The sequence below is a fragment of the Vigna angularis genome, chromosome 10 (assembly GCF_016808095.1).
Source record: "Vigna angularis cultivar LongXiaoDou No.4 chromosome 10, ASM1680809v1, whole genome shotgun sequence".
Taxonomy (NCBI): Eukaryota; Viridiplantae; Streptophyta; class Magnoliopsida; order Fabales; family Fabaceae; genus Vigna; species Vigna angularis.
In genome coordinates this window covers 7,585,233-7,603,021 of record NC_068979.1, presented here as the reverse complement: position 1 = coordinate 7,603,021, position 17,789 = coordinate 7,585,233, and the positions used below count along the sequence as shown (strand labels likewise).

At 35.1% G+C, this 17,789-nt stretch overlaps 2 protein-coding genes and 1 long non-coding RNA gene across 4 annotated transcripts; 1 reads left to right on the top strand and 2 right to left on the bottom strand.

Moving 5' to 3' along the window:
* The first annotated feature begins 1,167 nt into the window (after nt 1-1,167).
* On the top strand, nt 1,168-3,257 carry LOC128194308 (GDP-mannose 4,6 dehydratase 1). Its single transcript, XM_052869560.1, has 2 exons — nt 1,168-2,475; nt 2,939-3,257. Exon 1 carries the CDS (start codon nt 1,327-1,329, stop codon nt 2,428-2,430), a length of 1,104 nt encoding a protein of 367 aa, XP_052725520.1. The 5' UTR covers nt 1,168-1,326; the 3' UTR covers nt 2,431-2,475; nt 2,939-3,257.
* Nucleotides 3,258-5,765: 2,508 nt separating this feature from the next.
* LOC128194306 (uncharacterized) lies at nt 5,766-16,854 on the bottom strand. 2 transcript variants are annotated; one of them, XM_052869559.1, is made up of 7 exons: nt 16,238-16,854; nt 12,108-12,320; nt 11,922-12,005; nt 11,730-11,814; nt 10,586-10,674; nt 6,705-6,816; nt 5,766-6,494 (listed from the first exon to the last, which is right to left on the bottom strand). In XM_052869559.1, the coding sequence occupies exons 2-7, from the start codon at nt 12,141-12,143 to the stop codon at nt 6,460-6,462; spliced, it is 441 nt and encodes a 146-aa protein (XP_052725519.1). In that variant the 5' UTR covers nt 12,144-12,320; nt 16,238-16,854; the 3' UTR covers nt 5,766-6,459. The 2 variants fall into 2 exon arrangements, with proteins under 2 accessions (XP_052725519.1, XP_052725518.1); XM_052869558.1 differs by having other exon boundaries at nt 5,766-6,508; nt 16,238-16,837.
* LOC128194307 (uncharacterized) lies at nt 6,972-10,575 on the bottom strand. The gene is made up of 2 exons (XR_008245681.1): nt 9,130-10,575; nt 6,972-7,127 (listed from the first exon to the last, which is right to left on the bottom strand). It is a non-coding gene; the product is annotated as an uncharacterized LOC128194307 (long non-coding RNA).
* Nucleotides 16,855-17,789: the final 935 nt, after the last annotated feature.

Sequence of the window (17,789 nt, the reverse complement as noted above, 5' to 3'; positions counted from 1 at the left end):
AAAAGAAAAACACGGTGTCTTGTTGCATAGGGTACGTTTAAAACCCTCACCGACACGCAACACAGTCAGTAAATTTATTATTTTTAATGTCTTAAGATATTTTATGTAAAACTAGCGTTTACTTTCTTTTTTAAAATAATAACAATAATAAAGTTATAATTTTATTATAGATAGTTTTTATTTATTTTATAAATAATATTTTAATAAAAATGATTAAATTAAAAAAAAAAAATTTAAAAAGATTAAAAAATTCAGTTAAAGATGAAATTTATAAATGATAACTTATAAAAAGATAAAATTAAAACAAAGAAAATATACATATCTATATATATATATATATATATATACATATATATATATATATATAATTACTTATCACCTTATTTTAATAATTATAATTTATTTTATCTAAAATTATATTTATAAGTATATATTTTTAGTTTTTTTAGTTTTACATTTAATTACTAATTTTAAAATTTAAATAGTTTATACATAATTAAAAAATATATCCACAGTAGCGTTTGTGTTTATGCTAATATATAATAGTGAAATGAAAAAAAAATTATATTAATTTTTTACTTGTTCAGGTGTATTTTTTGGAACATTTTTAAATATTTAAGAAAATCATTAATTAGAATTAGTTTTTTTATAACTACCGAAAATATATGTATTTTTTTTTTATGATAATGAAAAATCGTAAATTATTATTACAGTTATGAAATTAAATATAAATATTTTTATAATTTTATTTATTTTATAGGTAGTTCTATAATCAGAAAACAATTAAATTTAACAAATATGAAATTGAAAAAACGGTTAAATTTAAAAAAGATAAAATAATTATTTTAATTTAAAAAAAATATCTAAAAGATAAATTTGAAATAAAAATATAGATTTAAAATTTTAAAAATTATATGAAATACTTTTAAAGTTAATTTAGTCTAGTGAATGAAATAATTTTAAACCAATAGAAAGTAATTTTAATAAATAAAATAAAATTTGAATTTTATTTTTGGTGTAATTATTTTAGAAAAACTTATTTAAGTATAGATGTGATTCAGTGTAATGCAGTGAAAAGGGTGAGAGTGGTAAATAAAGGAAAATGGGTAGAAAAGAGTAGTAAAATGAAATGAGAAAGTGTATGGAAGGGAAGGAGAAGATATTGAAAAGTAAAAGAGAGTAAATGGAATAGAATAGAGAAATAGCGATAGGGGCAGTCAGAAATTGTGAATCCCAGTTAGAAGATTTGTGTTCTGAGCTGTATAAATTCAGGCACAGAAGCCTCTGTTTTTTCATTCATTCATTCATCTGTTCTCTCATACTGCAATGGAGAAAGCCAACGCTGTCGGATCCGGATCTGCCACCAACGGGGAGGTGCCTCCGCCGCGGAAAGTGGCATTGATCACCGGAATCACGGGACAGGACGGGTCTTACCTCACGGAATTTCTTCTTAACAAGGGCTACGAGGTGCACGGTCTGATCCGTCGCTCCTCCAACTTCAACACGCAGCGTATCGATCACATATACGTGGATCCCCACAACGCCCACAAGGCGCACATGAAGCTCCACTACGCAGATCTCTCTGACGCCTCCTCGCTCCGCCGCTGGCTTGACACCATCCTTCCCGACGAGGTCTACAACCTCGCCGCCCAGTCTCACGTTGCCGTCTCCTTCGAGATCCCTGACTACACCGCGGACGTCGTCGCCACCGGCGCCCTCCGCCTTCTTGAGGCCGTCCGCTCCCACATCGCCGCCTCTGGCCGTTCCCACATCCGCTACTACCAGGCCGGGTCCTCCGAGATGTTTGGGTCCACCCCGCCGCCGCAGTCTGAAACCACCCCCTTCCACCCACGCTCCCCCTACGCGGCCTCCAAATGCGCTGCGCACTGGTACACTGTGAACTACCGTGAGGCCTATGGACTCTACGCCTGCAATGGCATTCTTTTCAACCACGAGTCCCCTCGCCGCGGCGAGAATTTTGTGACGCGCAAGATCACGCGGGCCGTGGGCCGGATCAAGGTCGGTCTCCAAAACAAGCTCTTTTTGGGGAACCTTCAGGCCTCCAGGGATTGGGGCTTCGCTGGGGACTATGTTGAGGCCATGTGGCTGATGCTGCAGCAGGAGAAGCCCGATGATTATGTTGTCGCCACCGAAGAGTCCCACACCGTTGAGGAGTTCTTGGAAGTGGCTTTCGGCTATGTGGGACTCAATTGGAGGGATCATGTGGTGATTGACAAGAGGTACTTCCGTCCCTCTGAGGTTGATAACCTCAAAGGGGATGCCTCTAAGGCCAAGAAGGTGCTTGGTTGGAAACCTAGAGTGGGGTTTGAGCAACTCGTTAAGATGATGGTTGACCAGGACATCGAGATGGCTAAGAAGGAGAAGGTTCTTGTTGATGCTGGCTACATTGATGCTCAGCAACAGCCTTGAATCTTCGTCTTCCAATTTCTCTTGTTTAGATTTCTCGGAGAGGGGGTAAACTGTTTTAATTTAAAGTATAATGTTGTTCTTTTAATCATTCATCATACCGGAGACAGTTTAATTTATGAGCAAATTATGTTTTCCTGTTGCAATTTGTATTTCATAGTTGTGCCTTTCTCAGATTTTTATTTTTCTTTTATAAGCCAGCTGAATCATTCAATTAAAGCTTTATACATCTATATCCATTATCTTGCACAAGCCATTATGCTGAGTTATTCCGATTGTTCTTGTTTTTTCACTTTTCTTCCTTTGTCTGTACATTCCCCTGCTGAGATACCTGAGATAGCTTATTCGTTCCAGATCATGATTCTGCATGACCTGTGTCCTTTCTATAAAGTGTTTGACAAGAGGGTTATATTGTTTTTAAGATTTCCCCATACATATGTCTGCAAACAAGGTACTATAGAGTTACCATGAGTAAGGAGAGTGATACTATCTTTTTTTTTTGTTACTTTAGGTTCAGAGCTTGTTTTCAAATTGCACAAGGTTTTGGAGTTTGGTGTTCAAGAATTTGTCGAGGATTTCCTTAATGGATGGAGTCTTGAAGATGCAATTTGCAGTCTTTACAGAGACGAATGTAGAGGATGGAAGTACTGTGTAATTGCATTAATGTCAGGAAGTGTTGGCGTGATTTGTCCTAAAACTCTACATTTTGCCTTCCAACTAGTTGTTATTTCAACACAATTTTCTACCCATATAAAAGTGTACAAAATTAAAGAACCCAGTTAAAACATAATAATTTACCAAATAAATGTACTAGTGAAATTTTTTCAAAAGGGCCTGATTTGGATGGAGACTTTGATTGTTACGCCTTCACCAGTAAATTAGAATATGTTGAGGTTGCAATGGTTGTATAACTATTCTTTTCTAAGAGGGAAATTTAACTTTAATTTGATACAATGTATCGAACAAGTTAAAACAAAAAGTGTAATTTAAGAAATTAGTTTGAAATGAAAAAGAATAAGACATAATTTAAATTAATCAATATGGATATAACTCTTAAGTATTGGTTTTTTGAACATGAATATGATATAAAAATATGAATAATCAAGATTCGTAGTTATACTACAGAAAAAAAAAAGTATCATTACTGGTTACTCTATATTTATCATGGATAACCGGTGGCAGAAGCAAGTTACACTTTTATCTTGGTTTTTTATACTCCCTACGAATATGCACAAAAAGAAAGAATTAACATTTATTTTCCCAGATGATTTCTATATTTTTCTGTAAATTTTTTTCATTATAGATGAAGTATATGATAAAATTTTAACATTATGCATTTTGTTAAATCGATAATTGTTACCGATTTTTAATATTTGAGCTAATAACTTTTTATTTAAAGTATTATATAATTTAAATACAAAGGATAAAGATTATTTTTTAATAGGTACCAATAAGCGCATGAAAGTAAATAAAAATCCATTTTAATTAAAATAAAAAATATAATGAATAAATTTGTTGTATTGTGTTATATCTCTCATACGTTGTTTATCAATACATTTAATTCATCAAACATTTAATTTGTTCTATTGTGGCTGTCTTCTTTCCCCTCCACCCCTGTCGTATATGATTAGAAACTTTGTTTGTTTCTTCAGTGTCATACTTGTATCCTCAATTCCCTTTTTTATCACCTGTTTCCAATCTTTGCAACAGAAATAGATATCTTCATGATGAAAATAACAAGAGTTTCCATTAAGAACTCAAGTACATCATCAAACAGTAATGTCAAGTGCATAAAACTTTTAGATAGCATCATTGCTGAAACAGCTTTCTGGTTTCTTAAAAACTAAATCCAAATAATAGAAAGTTTAATCGGTATAGTGTCTTGTTTTTCTTTCTGTTTTCTTTTTCCATAATTGACAATAAACCCCAAACATTGAAGTTGAATGCTTCTGAAAGTGCACAGGAACTGAGACAAATCATGGAAACCATAATAACAATGATCACCGCAAAACTGCCCAAAAGAAGATTATTTTTAACAACCAATTTTCCTTAGTTCAGAAGCCCTTGAAGACCTTTGTACAAAAATCAAGTGCCTTCGGTTCCAGCATGGCTACGTCTTCGGGAAACGGTTGCGTTGATATAAATTTCTAATGTAATTCAATTTTATAAAACAGTGTATAAGATAATTTATTTGTGGTTGATATAAAAGTTTTTTACACACCATACTTGACCTGACAGCGACGTCGTGGCGTATTGGAACAAGTTGTTTTTCGTGACAAGCCTCATCGCTCTGTTCTTCAAGGACGTGTGTGAAAGTTTTGTTCATGAAGTATGGATTGGTGGTGCCAATTTCGGGAACCGAGTTCAAATTTAAATTCTGCATCATTAGTATTGATCTGGGAATAATTCTAGGATCTTACGAGTGTAATGTAGGACTTCTATCCGATATGTGCATTTTCGTTGCAGATTGTGATTTGGTTGGTGATTCCAGCGAGCAGAAACGCAAGAACTGATCATGCCAACAATACTCTTGATCTTTTTGTTCTTATTCAATATTTTCCTAGGTTGTTTCTTATCTTTCATTTGAACCAGCGTATTCACGACAGCAAAATTGGATTATCTACAAAGAAGAAGAACCACTGAATTCATGTTCTTCCTCAACAGAGGCCTAATTGACAAATACCGCGCTTCAAAATAATGCACCAATCAAACCAAGGATCATCACCGAACTCAGTTGCAATAGAATCCACGCCAAATTCAGTAACGCTATACACCAGCAGCTCCTACATCGCCTGATTGATTCTGGATGTTCCAGAAAGGACTCGAGTCTGATTTCTTTTTTAAGGCTTTGTAATGTGCTAAATTTGTACTTTTGTCTGCAACCATAATGATTTGATTCGTTTCATTGCATTTTTCAGTCGAGTTTTCCTTTGGAGTTCCAAATCTGTCGAATGTTTGGTATTTGTACCGAATAAATTTGGTTAGATCAATCAATTTCACTGATCCAAACCATAATGCCGGTGTCATTGGCAAATTGCACGCGGATCTAAACACAATATCTGTTGAAAATGAGATATGAATGAAAACTGAAAGTCTGGGAAGAAAGAGTGAAAAAAAAAAAAGAGTAAAAGGTTTTCTCACACTGACTTGTGGATAATTCTCATGTACTTCGACGTCGTCATATTATTATTGGATGTATTTGAATCAGTTTTATTTGAAGTTAAATTAAATTTTGGTAAAATTAATTTAACAGTGCAATTAAAAAGTATTCAAATTGGTTATATTTACAAATTACAAAAATACGCATCGCATAATGTTTGGGGACTCTTCATTAAAACTTGTGTACTGTAACAAAAGGATTAACATCTTTATTTGACATCTGACATAATTTGAAGATGACAAAATATATCTTTAGTTGACATCAATAAAGACATTGGCAACATGTGGCACAATTACACGATCACGTGCTTAATTTATACTGAAATTGTCACCGTTGTCGAAAAGTCGAAACAACGACGTTAAGAGACCCAACAAAAAATGACAAATGTTATCACTTTAGATCCGATCACGTATTTGTTATCTCGTCCTTTCAATTATTTGCCTCCAATTAGCAACCAAAGAAAAATGTGCGTGTCGGTGACGGACATCGTAGCTCCCATAGAAGCATCAAAACATGGCTGGGTTGCTGTGGTAGCCATGATTTGGTCCCAATTAAAGCGAAGTTTCATGCCCTCCAAAACATGGCCCCATAAAAAAATTAGTCTATCACGTGAATGTGATCCAACCGTTCTTCGGAATCTCGAGCACCTCAAATTCGATAAGAATGTAGGAAGCTTCTCAAAATATGAGCAAAAATCAAACTATTCTTCGGCAGAAGGTGGATTTATTTTAGGAACTGTCGGCAAAGTAGACGAACTTGAGCCGGTTTTTTGGTCAGCCGTAGCAATAGAAAAAGGTTTGATAGATGACCGGAGAGATTCTGAGCCCTCTGTTTCAATCCTCTTGCACAATGCATCGCAATTACTGATCACCTCAGTCAACCTTCCTTTGAGCTCTCCAATTTCCACCTGCAAGGCATGGACTGCAACATATAGAGTTAACAATGTTCACAAACAAATGAATTAAGATTTTGACTTCATGATCCTTGAAAAGGATGAAAGAGGGAATTCCCTTTCAATGCAGCAGATTATGAAAACAAGTCTAACAGTATCAGTCTCTCCCTATAATATGAGAATCCTAGTGTTCCAAATATTGTTCAAACTGTGTCAGATAATTACCTCCGGATAGATGCTGCGAAGCACTCTTCATTGTAGATTTTGAATGATTATATCGCTGAAGAAGTTTGATTGCCAAAGCATCTGCAACTTCTATTTTGTTTTCTATATCCTCCTGCAAAAATTGCTACCATCTTCATGGCATGTACAGAAATACAAGAGACAACAATGTCGAGCCATCAATGCAAATATTGGTACTATCTAATAAAATAACATAAATAAACTACCAATATTATTGAAGGGTTCATCATGATAGGAACTATTCTCGTATTGAATTAAATGAGGCCACTGAATTGCCTTTTCATTTTAGAAATAGATTGAGTAGTTTATCACCAAATACGGAAGTTCCAGCATTTTCATTTTTGCTGTGTACAATCAATTAATTAAAACAATAATGAAATTAGCTTCACGATTCCAAATCTTCACCTGAAAAATTAAATTAATAGTCAGATGAATATCTTTTTTACAATCACTCAATACCAACATTTACATACTGAAATAGTCAGAAGATTCCAAAATAAACTTTCGTAGCATGGAAGGGGGAAATAGACCAGCTTAATTGTTATCCATAAGGTAGAAAGTATATGTTTGAAGGCAACTCTTCTCATGTCACCATATGTTTAATAAATACTCACCAGTCACAAATTGAAAAGAGAATGACAGAACATGCCAACTTTCATTAAAATTGGTGTCGTAATTGTAACAAATCATCATTACTATTATATAGCAAATAATTGTATTGCTGAAATGTGCTGCCAACACATCAAAATGAAATTCCTTGTATGAACTTTGTTAACACTACAAGGATTCTGTATTTGTTGACATACAATTCTGACCAACTGACATAAATTCAAGAATATGCTACATACACCTCCCCTCCATTAAATTTTTCTTTGAATTTCACATTCTAAATAACAATTTTAAGTTAATTTCTTGTTACCAGTTAGCTCAACGGTGATGACACAACTATTAAAGACAAATGTCTTCTCCATGTGATGGTCACAACTGGTGCCACAACACTGCTTAGTCTAATTGGCAAATACAATTCATTTTGTTATATCTAATAAGTATTGGTCAACTATATTTTATTTATTTAACAAATAAAAAACCAGCTATGTTTATCATATATATATATATATATATGTGTGTGTGTGTGTGTGTGTATCAAAATCTTAACTGAAACCATTGAGAGTATTTTAGCCTTTTAATGATAAATTTAACACCACATATCCTTCTATTAATAGAATATACATGTTTGAGGTCTTGAAATGGAGGGAATAAAAGGGTGGGTTTCAGTATGGGTAAAGGGGTGTGTGTAAATCACATGACATTGAATTATATACGTGCAAGGAAAAAGTTTCCCTTGTGTATGAGAGGGTAAAGGTGGGTTTGGTAGAGCGGGTGTATGTAATTCACTTGAAATTGAATTATACTTGTGCAAAAAAAACGTTTCCTCTAACGGAAAAGGGAAAGGGTGGGCTTTTCTAAGATTTGTATGTATGCATTAGTAGATGAATACGGTTAAGAAGTGGATTTTAAGTCTAACTCAATCTTATAAGATATGTTTGTAAGTTGAGGTTTGCACTCACTTATATATTGTAAATTGACTTTATCTCTAATCGATGTGGAACTTTCAACACACACTCCTATATATACATCTCGAGCGTGGGACTAGACATTAATGGGTAGTATGATAAAAATCCGATAGTGGATAGAATGATATGCTCAACAAACACAAATCTCTCTAGGATAGGCTAATTCATGGTTTTGATACCATATTAAGAAGTGAATTTTAAGCCTAACTCAACCCTACAAATCCTTACAATATTGGCTTGTAAGGTGAGGTTTGCACTCACTTATATACTATAAATTGACCTTATCTCTAATCGATATGGGACATCCAACACATCTCCCTCACGCCGAGGTATATACATCTTGAGCGTGGGATTAGACATTAATGGATAGTCCGATAGCGACCTGATAGTAGGTGGAATAATATGCTCAATAAACACCAAATCTTGCTAGGATAGGCTCTAACCCAGCTCTGATACCATGTTAAGAATTGGATTTTAAGTCTAACTCAATCCCACAAAATGAGCTTGTAAGGTGAGGTTTCCACCCACTTATAAACTATGAAATCGCCTTATCTCTAAATGATGTAGAACATCCAACCAATGTTGTCAAACTCGAGGATTGTAAGAGAAACAGAAAGGGAATGAAAACTTGTAACTCAAGGATCATAACTCGACTCGTAAGAGTTATAAGTAAATAAAAAATTATATTCATAAATTGGTGGTCCCATCTATGATCGATGATTTTCCAAAGAGGAGTATAGCTATGCAATATAAAAATAAATAAATTTATCTCCAAAAACAAAGTCTATTATTAGAAAATAAAATATTAGTGTAAGCAAATTAGCTATTGTTACCTCTTGCTAACTCCATTGAAAATACTTTCTATCTTCTCTTTAGCAATATCCATTTCTTTATAGATAAATCCCATGGCTGGTTATTGATTTTTTAATCAGATTTTTCTGCAACACAGAAACCACACCCAACATTAATATTTTTACATCTTTCAGAACTGCAATAGATGCTCCAACATCCTTTGAGGTTCCTGCTAAACGATGCTTGAGTCGATAAATTCTACCCGTCAATAACTTTTCACAGTATTTACATTTTACATTTCTTGCTTTCCCATCAAAAGAAACACAATGACTCCATGCTGGTTCAGTCCTTACTCCAATTCCACTTCTTCTTCCACTTGATGTCATTTGTTTCTTCTTCAAATTGAGAATAAAAAGAGGCGACGTGGAGAGAAAACAAACAGGGGTAGTACCTAAAAGTCACAGGGAAGAGTGGCGATGCAATGAGGACGATGAGAAGCATCAATGACGAGGCATTGGCAACAGGTGAAACTTTGTGCATATTGTATGAGTTTCTGTTTGTAAGGTTGCAAAATTGTTTCTGTTTTTGAGGTGAAAAAAAAGTTAACCAAACCTAAAAGAAAAGGAGGGAAAAAAGTTGGGTTTTGGACTGAACTGAGTCTGTTTTTTACTAAAACATGGAGCAGGTCTGTTTTAATAAAACATGGTGTCGTCAAACCCTAATTCCATTTTTTCTCCTTTTGAACCTATCTTCAACATCACCATGGAAGATCGACATGAAGCACAATCCTCTGATCTAGCGAAAGAACTCAAAAGATCGCTCCAATCCGGCAAACTTTTGATCTAGCATACTATTTAACTCGCATGGGTTGTGAAAACTCGCAGGTTCGTTCGAGTTTGTGAGTAAGATCGCGATTTTGACAACATTCCTTCCAATTCACCCCCTCATGTCGAGGTATATACATCTTGAGCATAGGACTAGACACTAATGGGTGGCCCAATAACGGTTTGATAGCGGCTCGATAGCGGATAGAATAATATGCACAATAAATAACAAATTTTGCTAAGATAGACTCTAACCTGACTCTGATACCATGTTAAAAAGTAGATTTTAAGCCTAACTCAACTCTACAACACCGGCTCATACGGTGAGGTTTATATACTATGAAATCACCTTATTTCTAAACGATGTGAGACTTCCAACACACCCTCCTCACACCAAAGTATATACATCTCGAGCGTTGGAATAGACATTAATGGATGACTCGATAGAGGCTTAATAGCGGGTAGAACAATATGCCTAACAAATAACAAATCTCACTATGATAGGCTCTAACCTAGCTTTGATACCATGTTAAGAAGTGAATTTTAAGTCTAACTCAACTCCACAAAATTAACTTATAAAGTGAGGTTTGCACCCACTTATTACTGTAGTCTTATCTCTAGTCGATGTGAAACTTCCAACAAATTCAATAGACTATTCTTGTATTAAGAATACCTGTCTTTTGGTTATCTCTTGGGCCTTTTTCTCCTGCCAATCGCGGTACATTGAGAAGAGCTCCAATAGAACCTTGGGATTCACTGTACCTATTTCAAACATGAAAAAGAGAGAAACTAAGCAATTGGCCACAACAAAACTACTAGTATTAAATGCAAATGCCATTATACAACAAAGTGATTTATGCTCTCAACTCTTGTTTGAGACCTATATGATAGGGGAACCTAAAGAAAAAGCTTTAACAGAAAAAGAGATTCCTTAAACTCTCAAATACATGCAGATGTAGACTTCACACATTAGTGCAGTAAGAATAATAAAAGAACCCTTGCTAATATTATAGGTCAATGGGTTGAGCATAACATGCCAATACCCAAACCCAAGACAAATCGGTGAACTAGAACACGGAAGTTTTATGTGGGTACAGATCTGGTGCCTAAGTGAATCATCATGACTTTTGGGACAATTGATCTGGCTGGCTGTTAGGGAATGCTTGCACAGGCACAGCAATGCGGCGTTCTATAATAGATGTCACAGGGTATGGCCAGAGCATTAAGGGTTTTTCTAATTTCGGGAATTAGGATCTTGTTGCTGTAAACAGAAGGCTAATTCCTACAGTTATGAGGCCTTCTTAAAGTGGTAACCCAGGGAAATCATTCTGTTGGAGGGGATTTCATCTTAATGCTACAAACAAAACCAATCAGAAACCTTTTGCCAATGTCGAAGACATTACCCATGTAATCCCTAACTAATTAATAGCTTGAATTAGGAGAAAAAGTTCATGAAAACTGCCAATATGCTAATCTACTTTTAAGAACAAATCAATTACAAGAGAAGCTATCCAGCATGTGTGTTGAAATCACAACCAATAAAAGCATAAGCTGGGGACCGGATAGAACTCTGCATTTTCATTTTTATGTAAAAATAGCCACACACACAAAAATATTATATCGTAAACTAAAGATGGCTTGAGCCAGGCAGGGCAATGACATCTTAGTAATCACAGTCGGAAAAGAATATCTACCAAAAGGATCAGGATTTTAGATGCATAAAATAGATTATTTAGGCCAATAACCCCTCTGTTCAATTCTATTGGGAGTATAAGAAACAAAAGAATCCTTATCCATTAAACCTTAGAAATCAGCACCTGAAAACGAAGACGACGAAGGCTTCCTCACCAAAATATCAGTTAAAGTACCCTCTGTTGGGGGAGAGGTCAATATCGGTGGTGTCTGCACCAAACCAATTAAGGGAATAATAACCAAATAAAACAATCAACAAAAAAAGAAAAAACCTCACAACAAAGACTTGTTTCCTTATATCAAAGAAAATTACATACAATTTTGAGAGATTTAAGGCGCTCCAAAATAGGGTCAGAAGCTTCCGATCGCTCCGTTATGGTGGTGATTCTGTCATCAGGCGTCTATGGCAATAACAAATCAATAGTGTTCAGTGAACAAGGACACAGCTAACAGTTTTATTCATTTTGAACCAAAAAAGAAAAAAGGAAAAGAGGAATTGAAACCTGTCCGCTTGAGAGAGTAGATTCTGAAGCGCCCATGTATGGCAATGCGGTGCAGGACCGTAGCTCAAAAATTAATCTCTAAATCGAAACTCTCACTCGCGTAGTGAATTTGGGGAAGGGAAACAGTACTCTAACGAATTCGCGTTCAACGAACACGTTCAAAGACAACAACCACCTTTGATGGTATCGCACGTTACCCCGTAAGCGTAAGTTCTGAAGATAAAAGTAGAAAATTAAAAAGCTCTTCCACAAGGTAATGTTCTATATTTAAAATTAAATAAAAAAGTTGATTCCTTCGTTAATTTTTTGTATTTACTTTTTAAAAAAATTCCATTTTCATTCAACTTGCTACAAAAATATAATAAACTTATTCTAAGAATTAATTTAAAACAAAATAAAAAGATAAGAAATTTGAAGAATCTATTAAAAATGAACATGAGATATTAAAAGGATAACAAATTTAAAAAATATGTTAAATAAAATAATATTTTTGTATTCTTGGTTTTAAATATTTATTGATTTTATTGCTTAGTGTACATATAGACTATTCAAGTATTAATTAATTAATTATTTAATTAAAGTTTTTCTATAATTTAGCACTTATCATATATCATAGTATTTTATAACATGATATTTACCTATTAATCTTTTATCTTATTTTGTTTTCACTTTATCTATCAAAGGTTTAAAAGTTTATAGATACACAAAAACACTGAATAAAATATACATATATTTACAATAATATATTTTTTATTTTCTTATACAAAGCTTCTATTTTCTTTTGACTTTTAGGAAACAAATTATCTTCCAGAATTGGGAAGACTAAGCTCAAATATAATGATATAATCTTTTTGGTAAGAAAAATTATTAAATTTTGTTAAGAATTTTACTTAACACCGATTATTAATTGTTGTTTAAAGCAAATATTTTCGAGATAACCTTCAGAATGATTTCTTTGTAATTATCCAAATTTCAGTTTAACGAAAATTTCACCAAATAATCTAAAATAAATAAAAACCATAAAAATTAATGGAAATAAATGTATTTTTAATCTTTATATTTTAATTAATGTGAAATTGAAATTTAGCAGTAAATAGCGTATGAGTTTTTTTAGTTATGGATTGTTGTTTTGTGAGTAATGAACTTCTTTTGAAAAGGTAATGACGTTGTTATTTGAGTTTGAGTTGAAAGTGTGGGGTGATCTTTAAAAGTCAGAGCTAAAATTATGTACGAAGAAAGTAGGTAAGAAACAGAGAAGGCAAAGTGAGTATACGGTTTTTTAAGTTATAGTGTCAACTTTGAAATGATAAAGTGATATAGGACGTTGGAACTGATAAAGTGGGTCAGTGGATGAAAGAGTGAATTGAGCTATGGTTTTAAGTGGTAATGTCAATCTTAAGGTGATGAAGTATTAACAAAGAGTAAAAAAGAGGAGATTCAAGTTCTTGGTTTGATAAGAATTGAATAAGAGTTATTCGAAGAGTATGAAGATTGGGCCTGAAGTGAAGGTGGCAAGGAGAATTCATTAGTATAGTTAAAGTACTATATCTAGTGGGTTTCTCAAAATGGTTGAGAAAATGGTGTCGCAACCGGAAATCACGACGGGACGACGATCCAAAAAAGAAAACGTGTTTTAGAAAAAGAGATTTGGAGTCGCCACCATAGTTTATTCTGGAAAACTACGGAAAAACCATAAAATGATAAGGCATAGTCTGCGAAAACCAGATTTTGGGTTCGGGAGTCGGTTACGCATAGGGAAGGTATTAGCACCCTACAGCGCCTGTCCAAAGGAAGTACCTTTAACTAAATACGCGAATGTGACGTGGTTTTCAAAATGTTTAACTATCCCCTAAAATAAAACTCTAAAGAAATAAAATATATTTTTTAGTTTTTTGGGCCCGACAAGGATTGACCTTGCTCCTACGTATTCTCATTCAAAATGAGAAATCAGGGTTACGTAGTTCTTTTGAATCTGTTTGAGAAATTTGTTTGGAAATTGTTTGAAAATTTGTTTTTTTAGTATTTTTTATGAAAGAAAGATAAAAGGTTTTTAGCACGAGCACGATGCGAGCGATCACACATGTACTTAACCTTTAAAATATATTTTCTTGGTATTATTATTTTTTTTCTAACATTTATATATTTAAAAAGTAGGTACGGAAAAGAGAAAAAAGAAAAAACAAGTAAATAAAATAAATAAGAATAAAATAAAATAATAAAAATAAAAAAATAAAAAAATAAAATAAAAATAGAATAAAATAACATGAAAAATAAAATAAAAAATAAAAAAAAAGGATAACAAACAAAATAGCAAATGAAAACATAAAAGAAATTGAAAATTAAAAGGGAGAAAGGCCCAAACTGTTAATGGGGAGGTAAAAACTTAAAAAAAGGGTAGCTGCAAAGAGGAAACATACCCAAAGTTGCCTATGGACTCGAGGCCCAACTAAGAAAGGGAAAAGAAAAGGGGAAGGGGGTGCCAGGATGAGAAGCGGAGGTGCGCTGGGAAGGAAGGATGCCATCTGGCCCAGCGCCGGCCCAGGAAATCCAACCCTGAATCTACTATATATTTTTAACAGAAAAAAAAAAAAAAGTCGAGTCTGGCCCAATGACTCAGGCCCACGACTTCTACTCAGCAGAAACAATAGGGGTCTCACACTTTCACTCCATTCTACCATTCCTTTACTTCATGTGAGACCCAGGGTCTCTTCTCTGAAACCCTAAGCACCCTTCTCGTTGTCTGCGCCTCCTCCCAAACGGCCACCGCGAAGAGGCCCTCCGCCTGGTTCATGACGTCGCCGGCGACCCCAAGCGCTACCAGGGCTGCCGCTGGCCGCGGCGTCAGATCTACTCTCTTGCCCCCTTTCCGTGTGATAGAGGAGAAACCCCCTCGGTTCGAGAACGACACCGGCCGCCGCTTGGGTACGCCTGGCCACCGTGAGTCACGAGCCAGGACGCCACCGGTTGCAGCGTCAAAGCCCTCCCCACACTCTGATTTGGCGCGAGCTCTCTCCCCCCTCCGTCGAACACTGCCCGAGCGAGCCCAAACGTCTCGAACCAGGACACCACCGGCGCCACAAATCACGGCCAAGGTTGCCGCCGGTCGTCGCGCCCCAAGCACCGCCTCTCGGGCCACGAGCGAAATCAACCATCGTCGACAAAGCTGGCCACCGTTGTCTTCGCCGGAATTCGCTTCCTCATCGGCGCCTCCAGCACCAATCTCCTCCTTCCCCATTCGATAGTCTCTTTCCTCAAATGCCAAACATCTCCAGCAACACCACCGCCGGTGTCGAGGACGAAAGCATTTTTCATTCTCTTCTTCTCATCTTTTTCATTTACTGATTAGTTTGGTATTGATTGATTCGTTCGATGTTTTGTCTACTGGGGTTGGAAACGATAAGTGTGTGTTGTACGCATATGAGTATGAGTGTGGGTAGTGGTGGCCATTTTTGGAATTAATCTGATGAATGTTGTAGCATAGAAACGTTGAGGGAGTGAGCTAATCAGATAGGTTGTGTTACGGGCTGAGGATGACATAATTTTTGGTGCTTGGTGTTGAAGTCAATGAACTTGAGGATGTTGAACTAATGATGCAGTCCGAAATGTCAATTTGTCACCCTTGTTTGAATGTGTTGGATATAGCAGAGGATAAAATGGCTTATTCCGAAGGACAGGCTTGAGTGTATTGGCATGGGATCTGTGATTTGGTCTGTTTATTCTGTTTGATACAGGCGAAGGATGATCTTGAGATGGAAGGTGGCTGTGGCCGACATTGTTACTCAGGTTGAGGGAGATCTTGTTAGATAGAAAAACTATTTCTGCCTTCTGTTTTGCTTTATGAAAATGCGTATGCTATTCCAGTTTGCTTTTATCTGCATGCTTTCTGGGTGCTAAAGGGGTATGAAGTGTTGATGTTAGGGAAGTGTATGCCTATCTTCTATTATTAGTTAAATAGATTAAATTTGCAGGCACCGAAACTGCATTTTGGGTGCAGTTTTGATGAACAGTGGAAAGCAAGCAAACGCAACCATATACATTGATCGAACATCAATCATTCATCTCTCAGCACGCATAAGGAAAGCATATCTACGAGGAGCATGACCAAAGAACTTAGGTATACGAAGACTTACCTTCGCAGCTTCAAGATGCTTTTCCTCTTGGGTTCTAATTCCCTTTGCTCTCCTCGACCGAACTTCTCTTTTGGCAACCAAAAATGATCTTGCAGGCGCCGGAAAGTGAAGTTGACTGGGCAGCTAGGTTCACACAACAGTCGTTTCTCCTCCTTTCTCTCTGGTCCGAAGTCTCTCGCTCTCTAAGTGGTGATGATCAGTGATCCCCCTCTCCAACTTGATTGTCCCCTTTTCAAAGCCAAAGCCCACTCCTTCCTGTTGTACTGCTTCATGGTAACTCTGGCATATCCTCTGGTGCGGGATTTTCTTTGTCTCTTTTCTTTCTTCATGTTTCCATGTTTCCACTTTGCAGTTGGTAGGTGTTCGTTCAAAACTCTTTCCTCTTCCATGTATATCTGTTGCTGCCGCTTAAGAATTTTCAACAAGAAAAACAAGTAATTTTTTCACGCTGCCACCGTGTAAACCCATTCTAAGCATTCACTGCAACTCATGGCTTCAGGAGGAGGGAACACAGTTGACCTAGGGATTTTACTTTTCCCTTTTCCTTTTCTTTCACTTCTTTTTTTTTATGTCAGGATTGTAATGCAAATTTTTTTATATAAAAAAGTAATCTTTTCTTGAATTTAAAAATAAAAATAAAAGCAAATTAAAAGGAAAACAACAAAATAAAATAAAAAATATAAAAGTAAAATACATAAAAGTAAACTTAAAAAAATAAAATAAAATAAAATGAAATAACATAAGGCAAAATGAAATAACAAAATAAAATAAAGATAAAACAAAGAAATAAGATAAAATAAAACAAAATAAAATAAAACCAAATAAAATGAAATAAAAATAAAAATAAAAATAAAATAAAATAAAATAAAATAAAATAAAATATAAACAGGAGAGGAAATAAATAAAAACAAAACAAAGTAAAAACAGAGGATAAAAATAGTAGAAAAAGGAAAACGAAACAAAATCATTATTTTTTTTTTAGACTTCGTATCAGATTTATCTTTGTCCTTTTATTTTATTTTATTATCCCTTCTTAACTCTAGATATTTTTTAACTATCCGGACGAAATTGGATATTAACAAATGGTAGTTTGGACAATCTTAGCTTCAGATGTATCATAAGATGGCTAAATACTGATCAAGCTAGTGATTTCAAATCGAGAAGAATGCAGAGTTAAGTGTGAGTACATGCTGGTGGGTCAACAAAGGCCATTTCCCTTGCCTAGTGTGGCTATCAAGCTACTATGAAGAAAATTTATGTTATTGTGTGATTTTTGATGGCTTGTAAAGGTGTTTCTAGTTCTTTAATGTATGATCAATAGTTTCATGTATTGGTATACTATGTAAAAGTGAAAGGAAATGTGTATAAAATATCAAGTGGATTAAAAGTTATGAAAGTTAGTTCCAAGGTGGAACTTCGTGGTGTGGTTTCAAGTATCATTAGTTTGAATGCAGGAAGCTCAGTCTTGGGGTTATCCTGATACTCTAATGGTCTTTCATTCTCAAATAGAGAGGATTGACACATGTAGTGAGAGTAGCAGGAGGTCTTAGTC

Bases quoted from the DNA above. Each gene is read 5' to 3' on its own strand.
- LOC128194308 (XM_052869560.1), top strand. From the start codon at position 1,327: ATGGAGAAAGCCAACGCTGTCGGATCCGGATCTGCCACCAACGGGGAG.
- LOC128194306 (XM_052869558.1), bottom strand. From the start codon at position 12,143: ATGGGCGCTTCAGAATCTACTCTCTCAAGCGGACAG. The intron at 12,006-12,107 runs GTTTCAATTCCT...TTATTGCCATAG, and splicing joins CTACTCTCTCAAGCGGACAG to ACGCCTGATGACAGAATCAC. The intron at 10,675-11,729 runs GTGCTGATTTCT...TGTTTGAAATAG, and splicing joins TTCGTCGTCTTCGTTTTCAG to GTACAGTGAATCCCAAGGTT.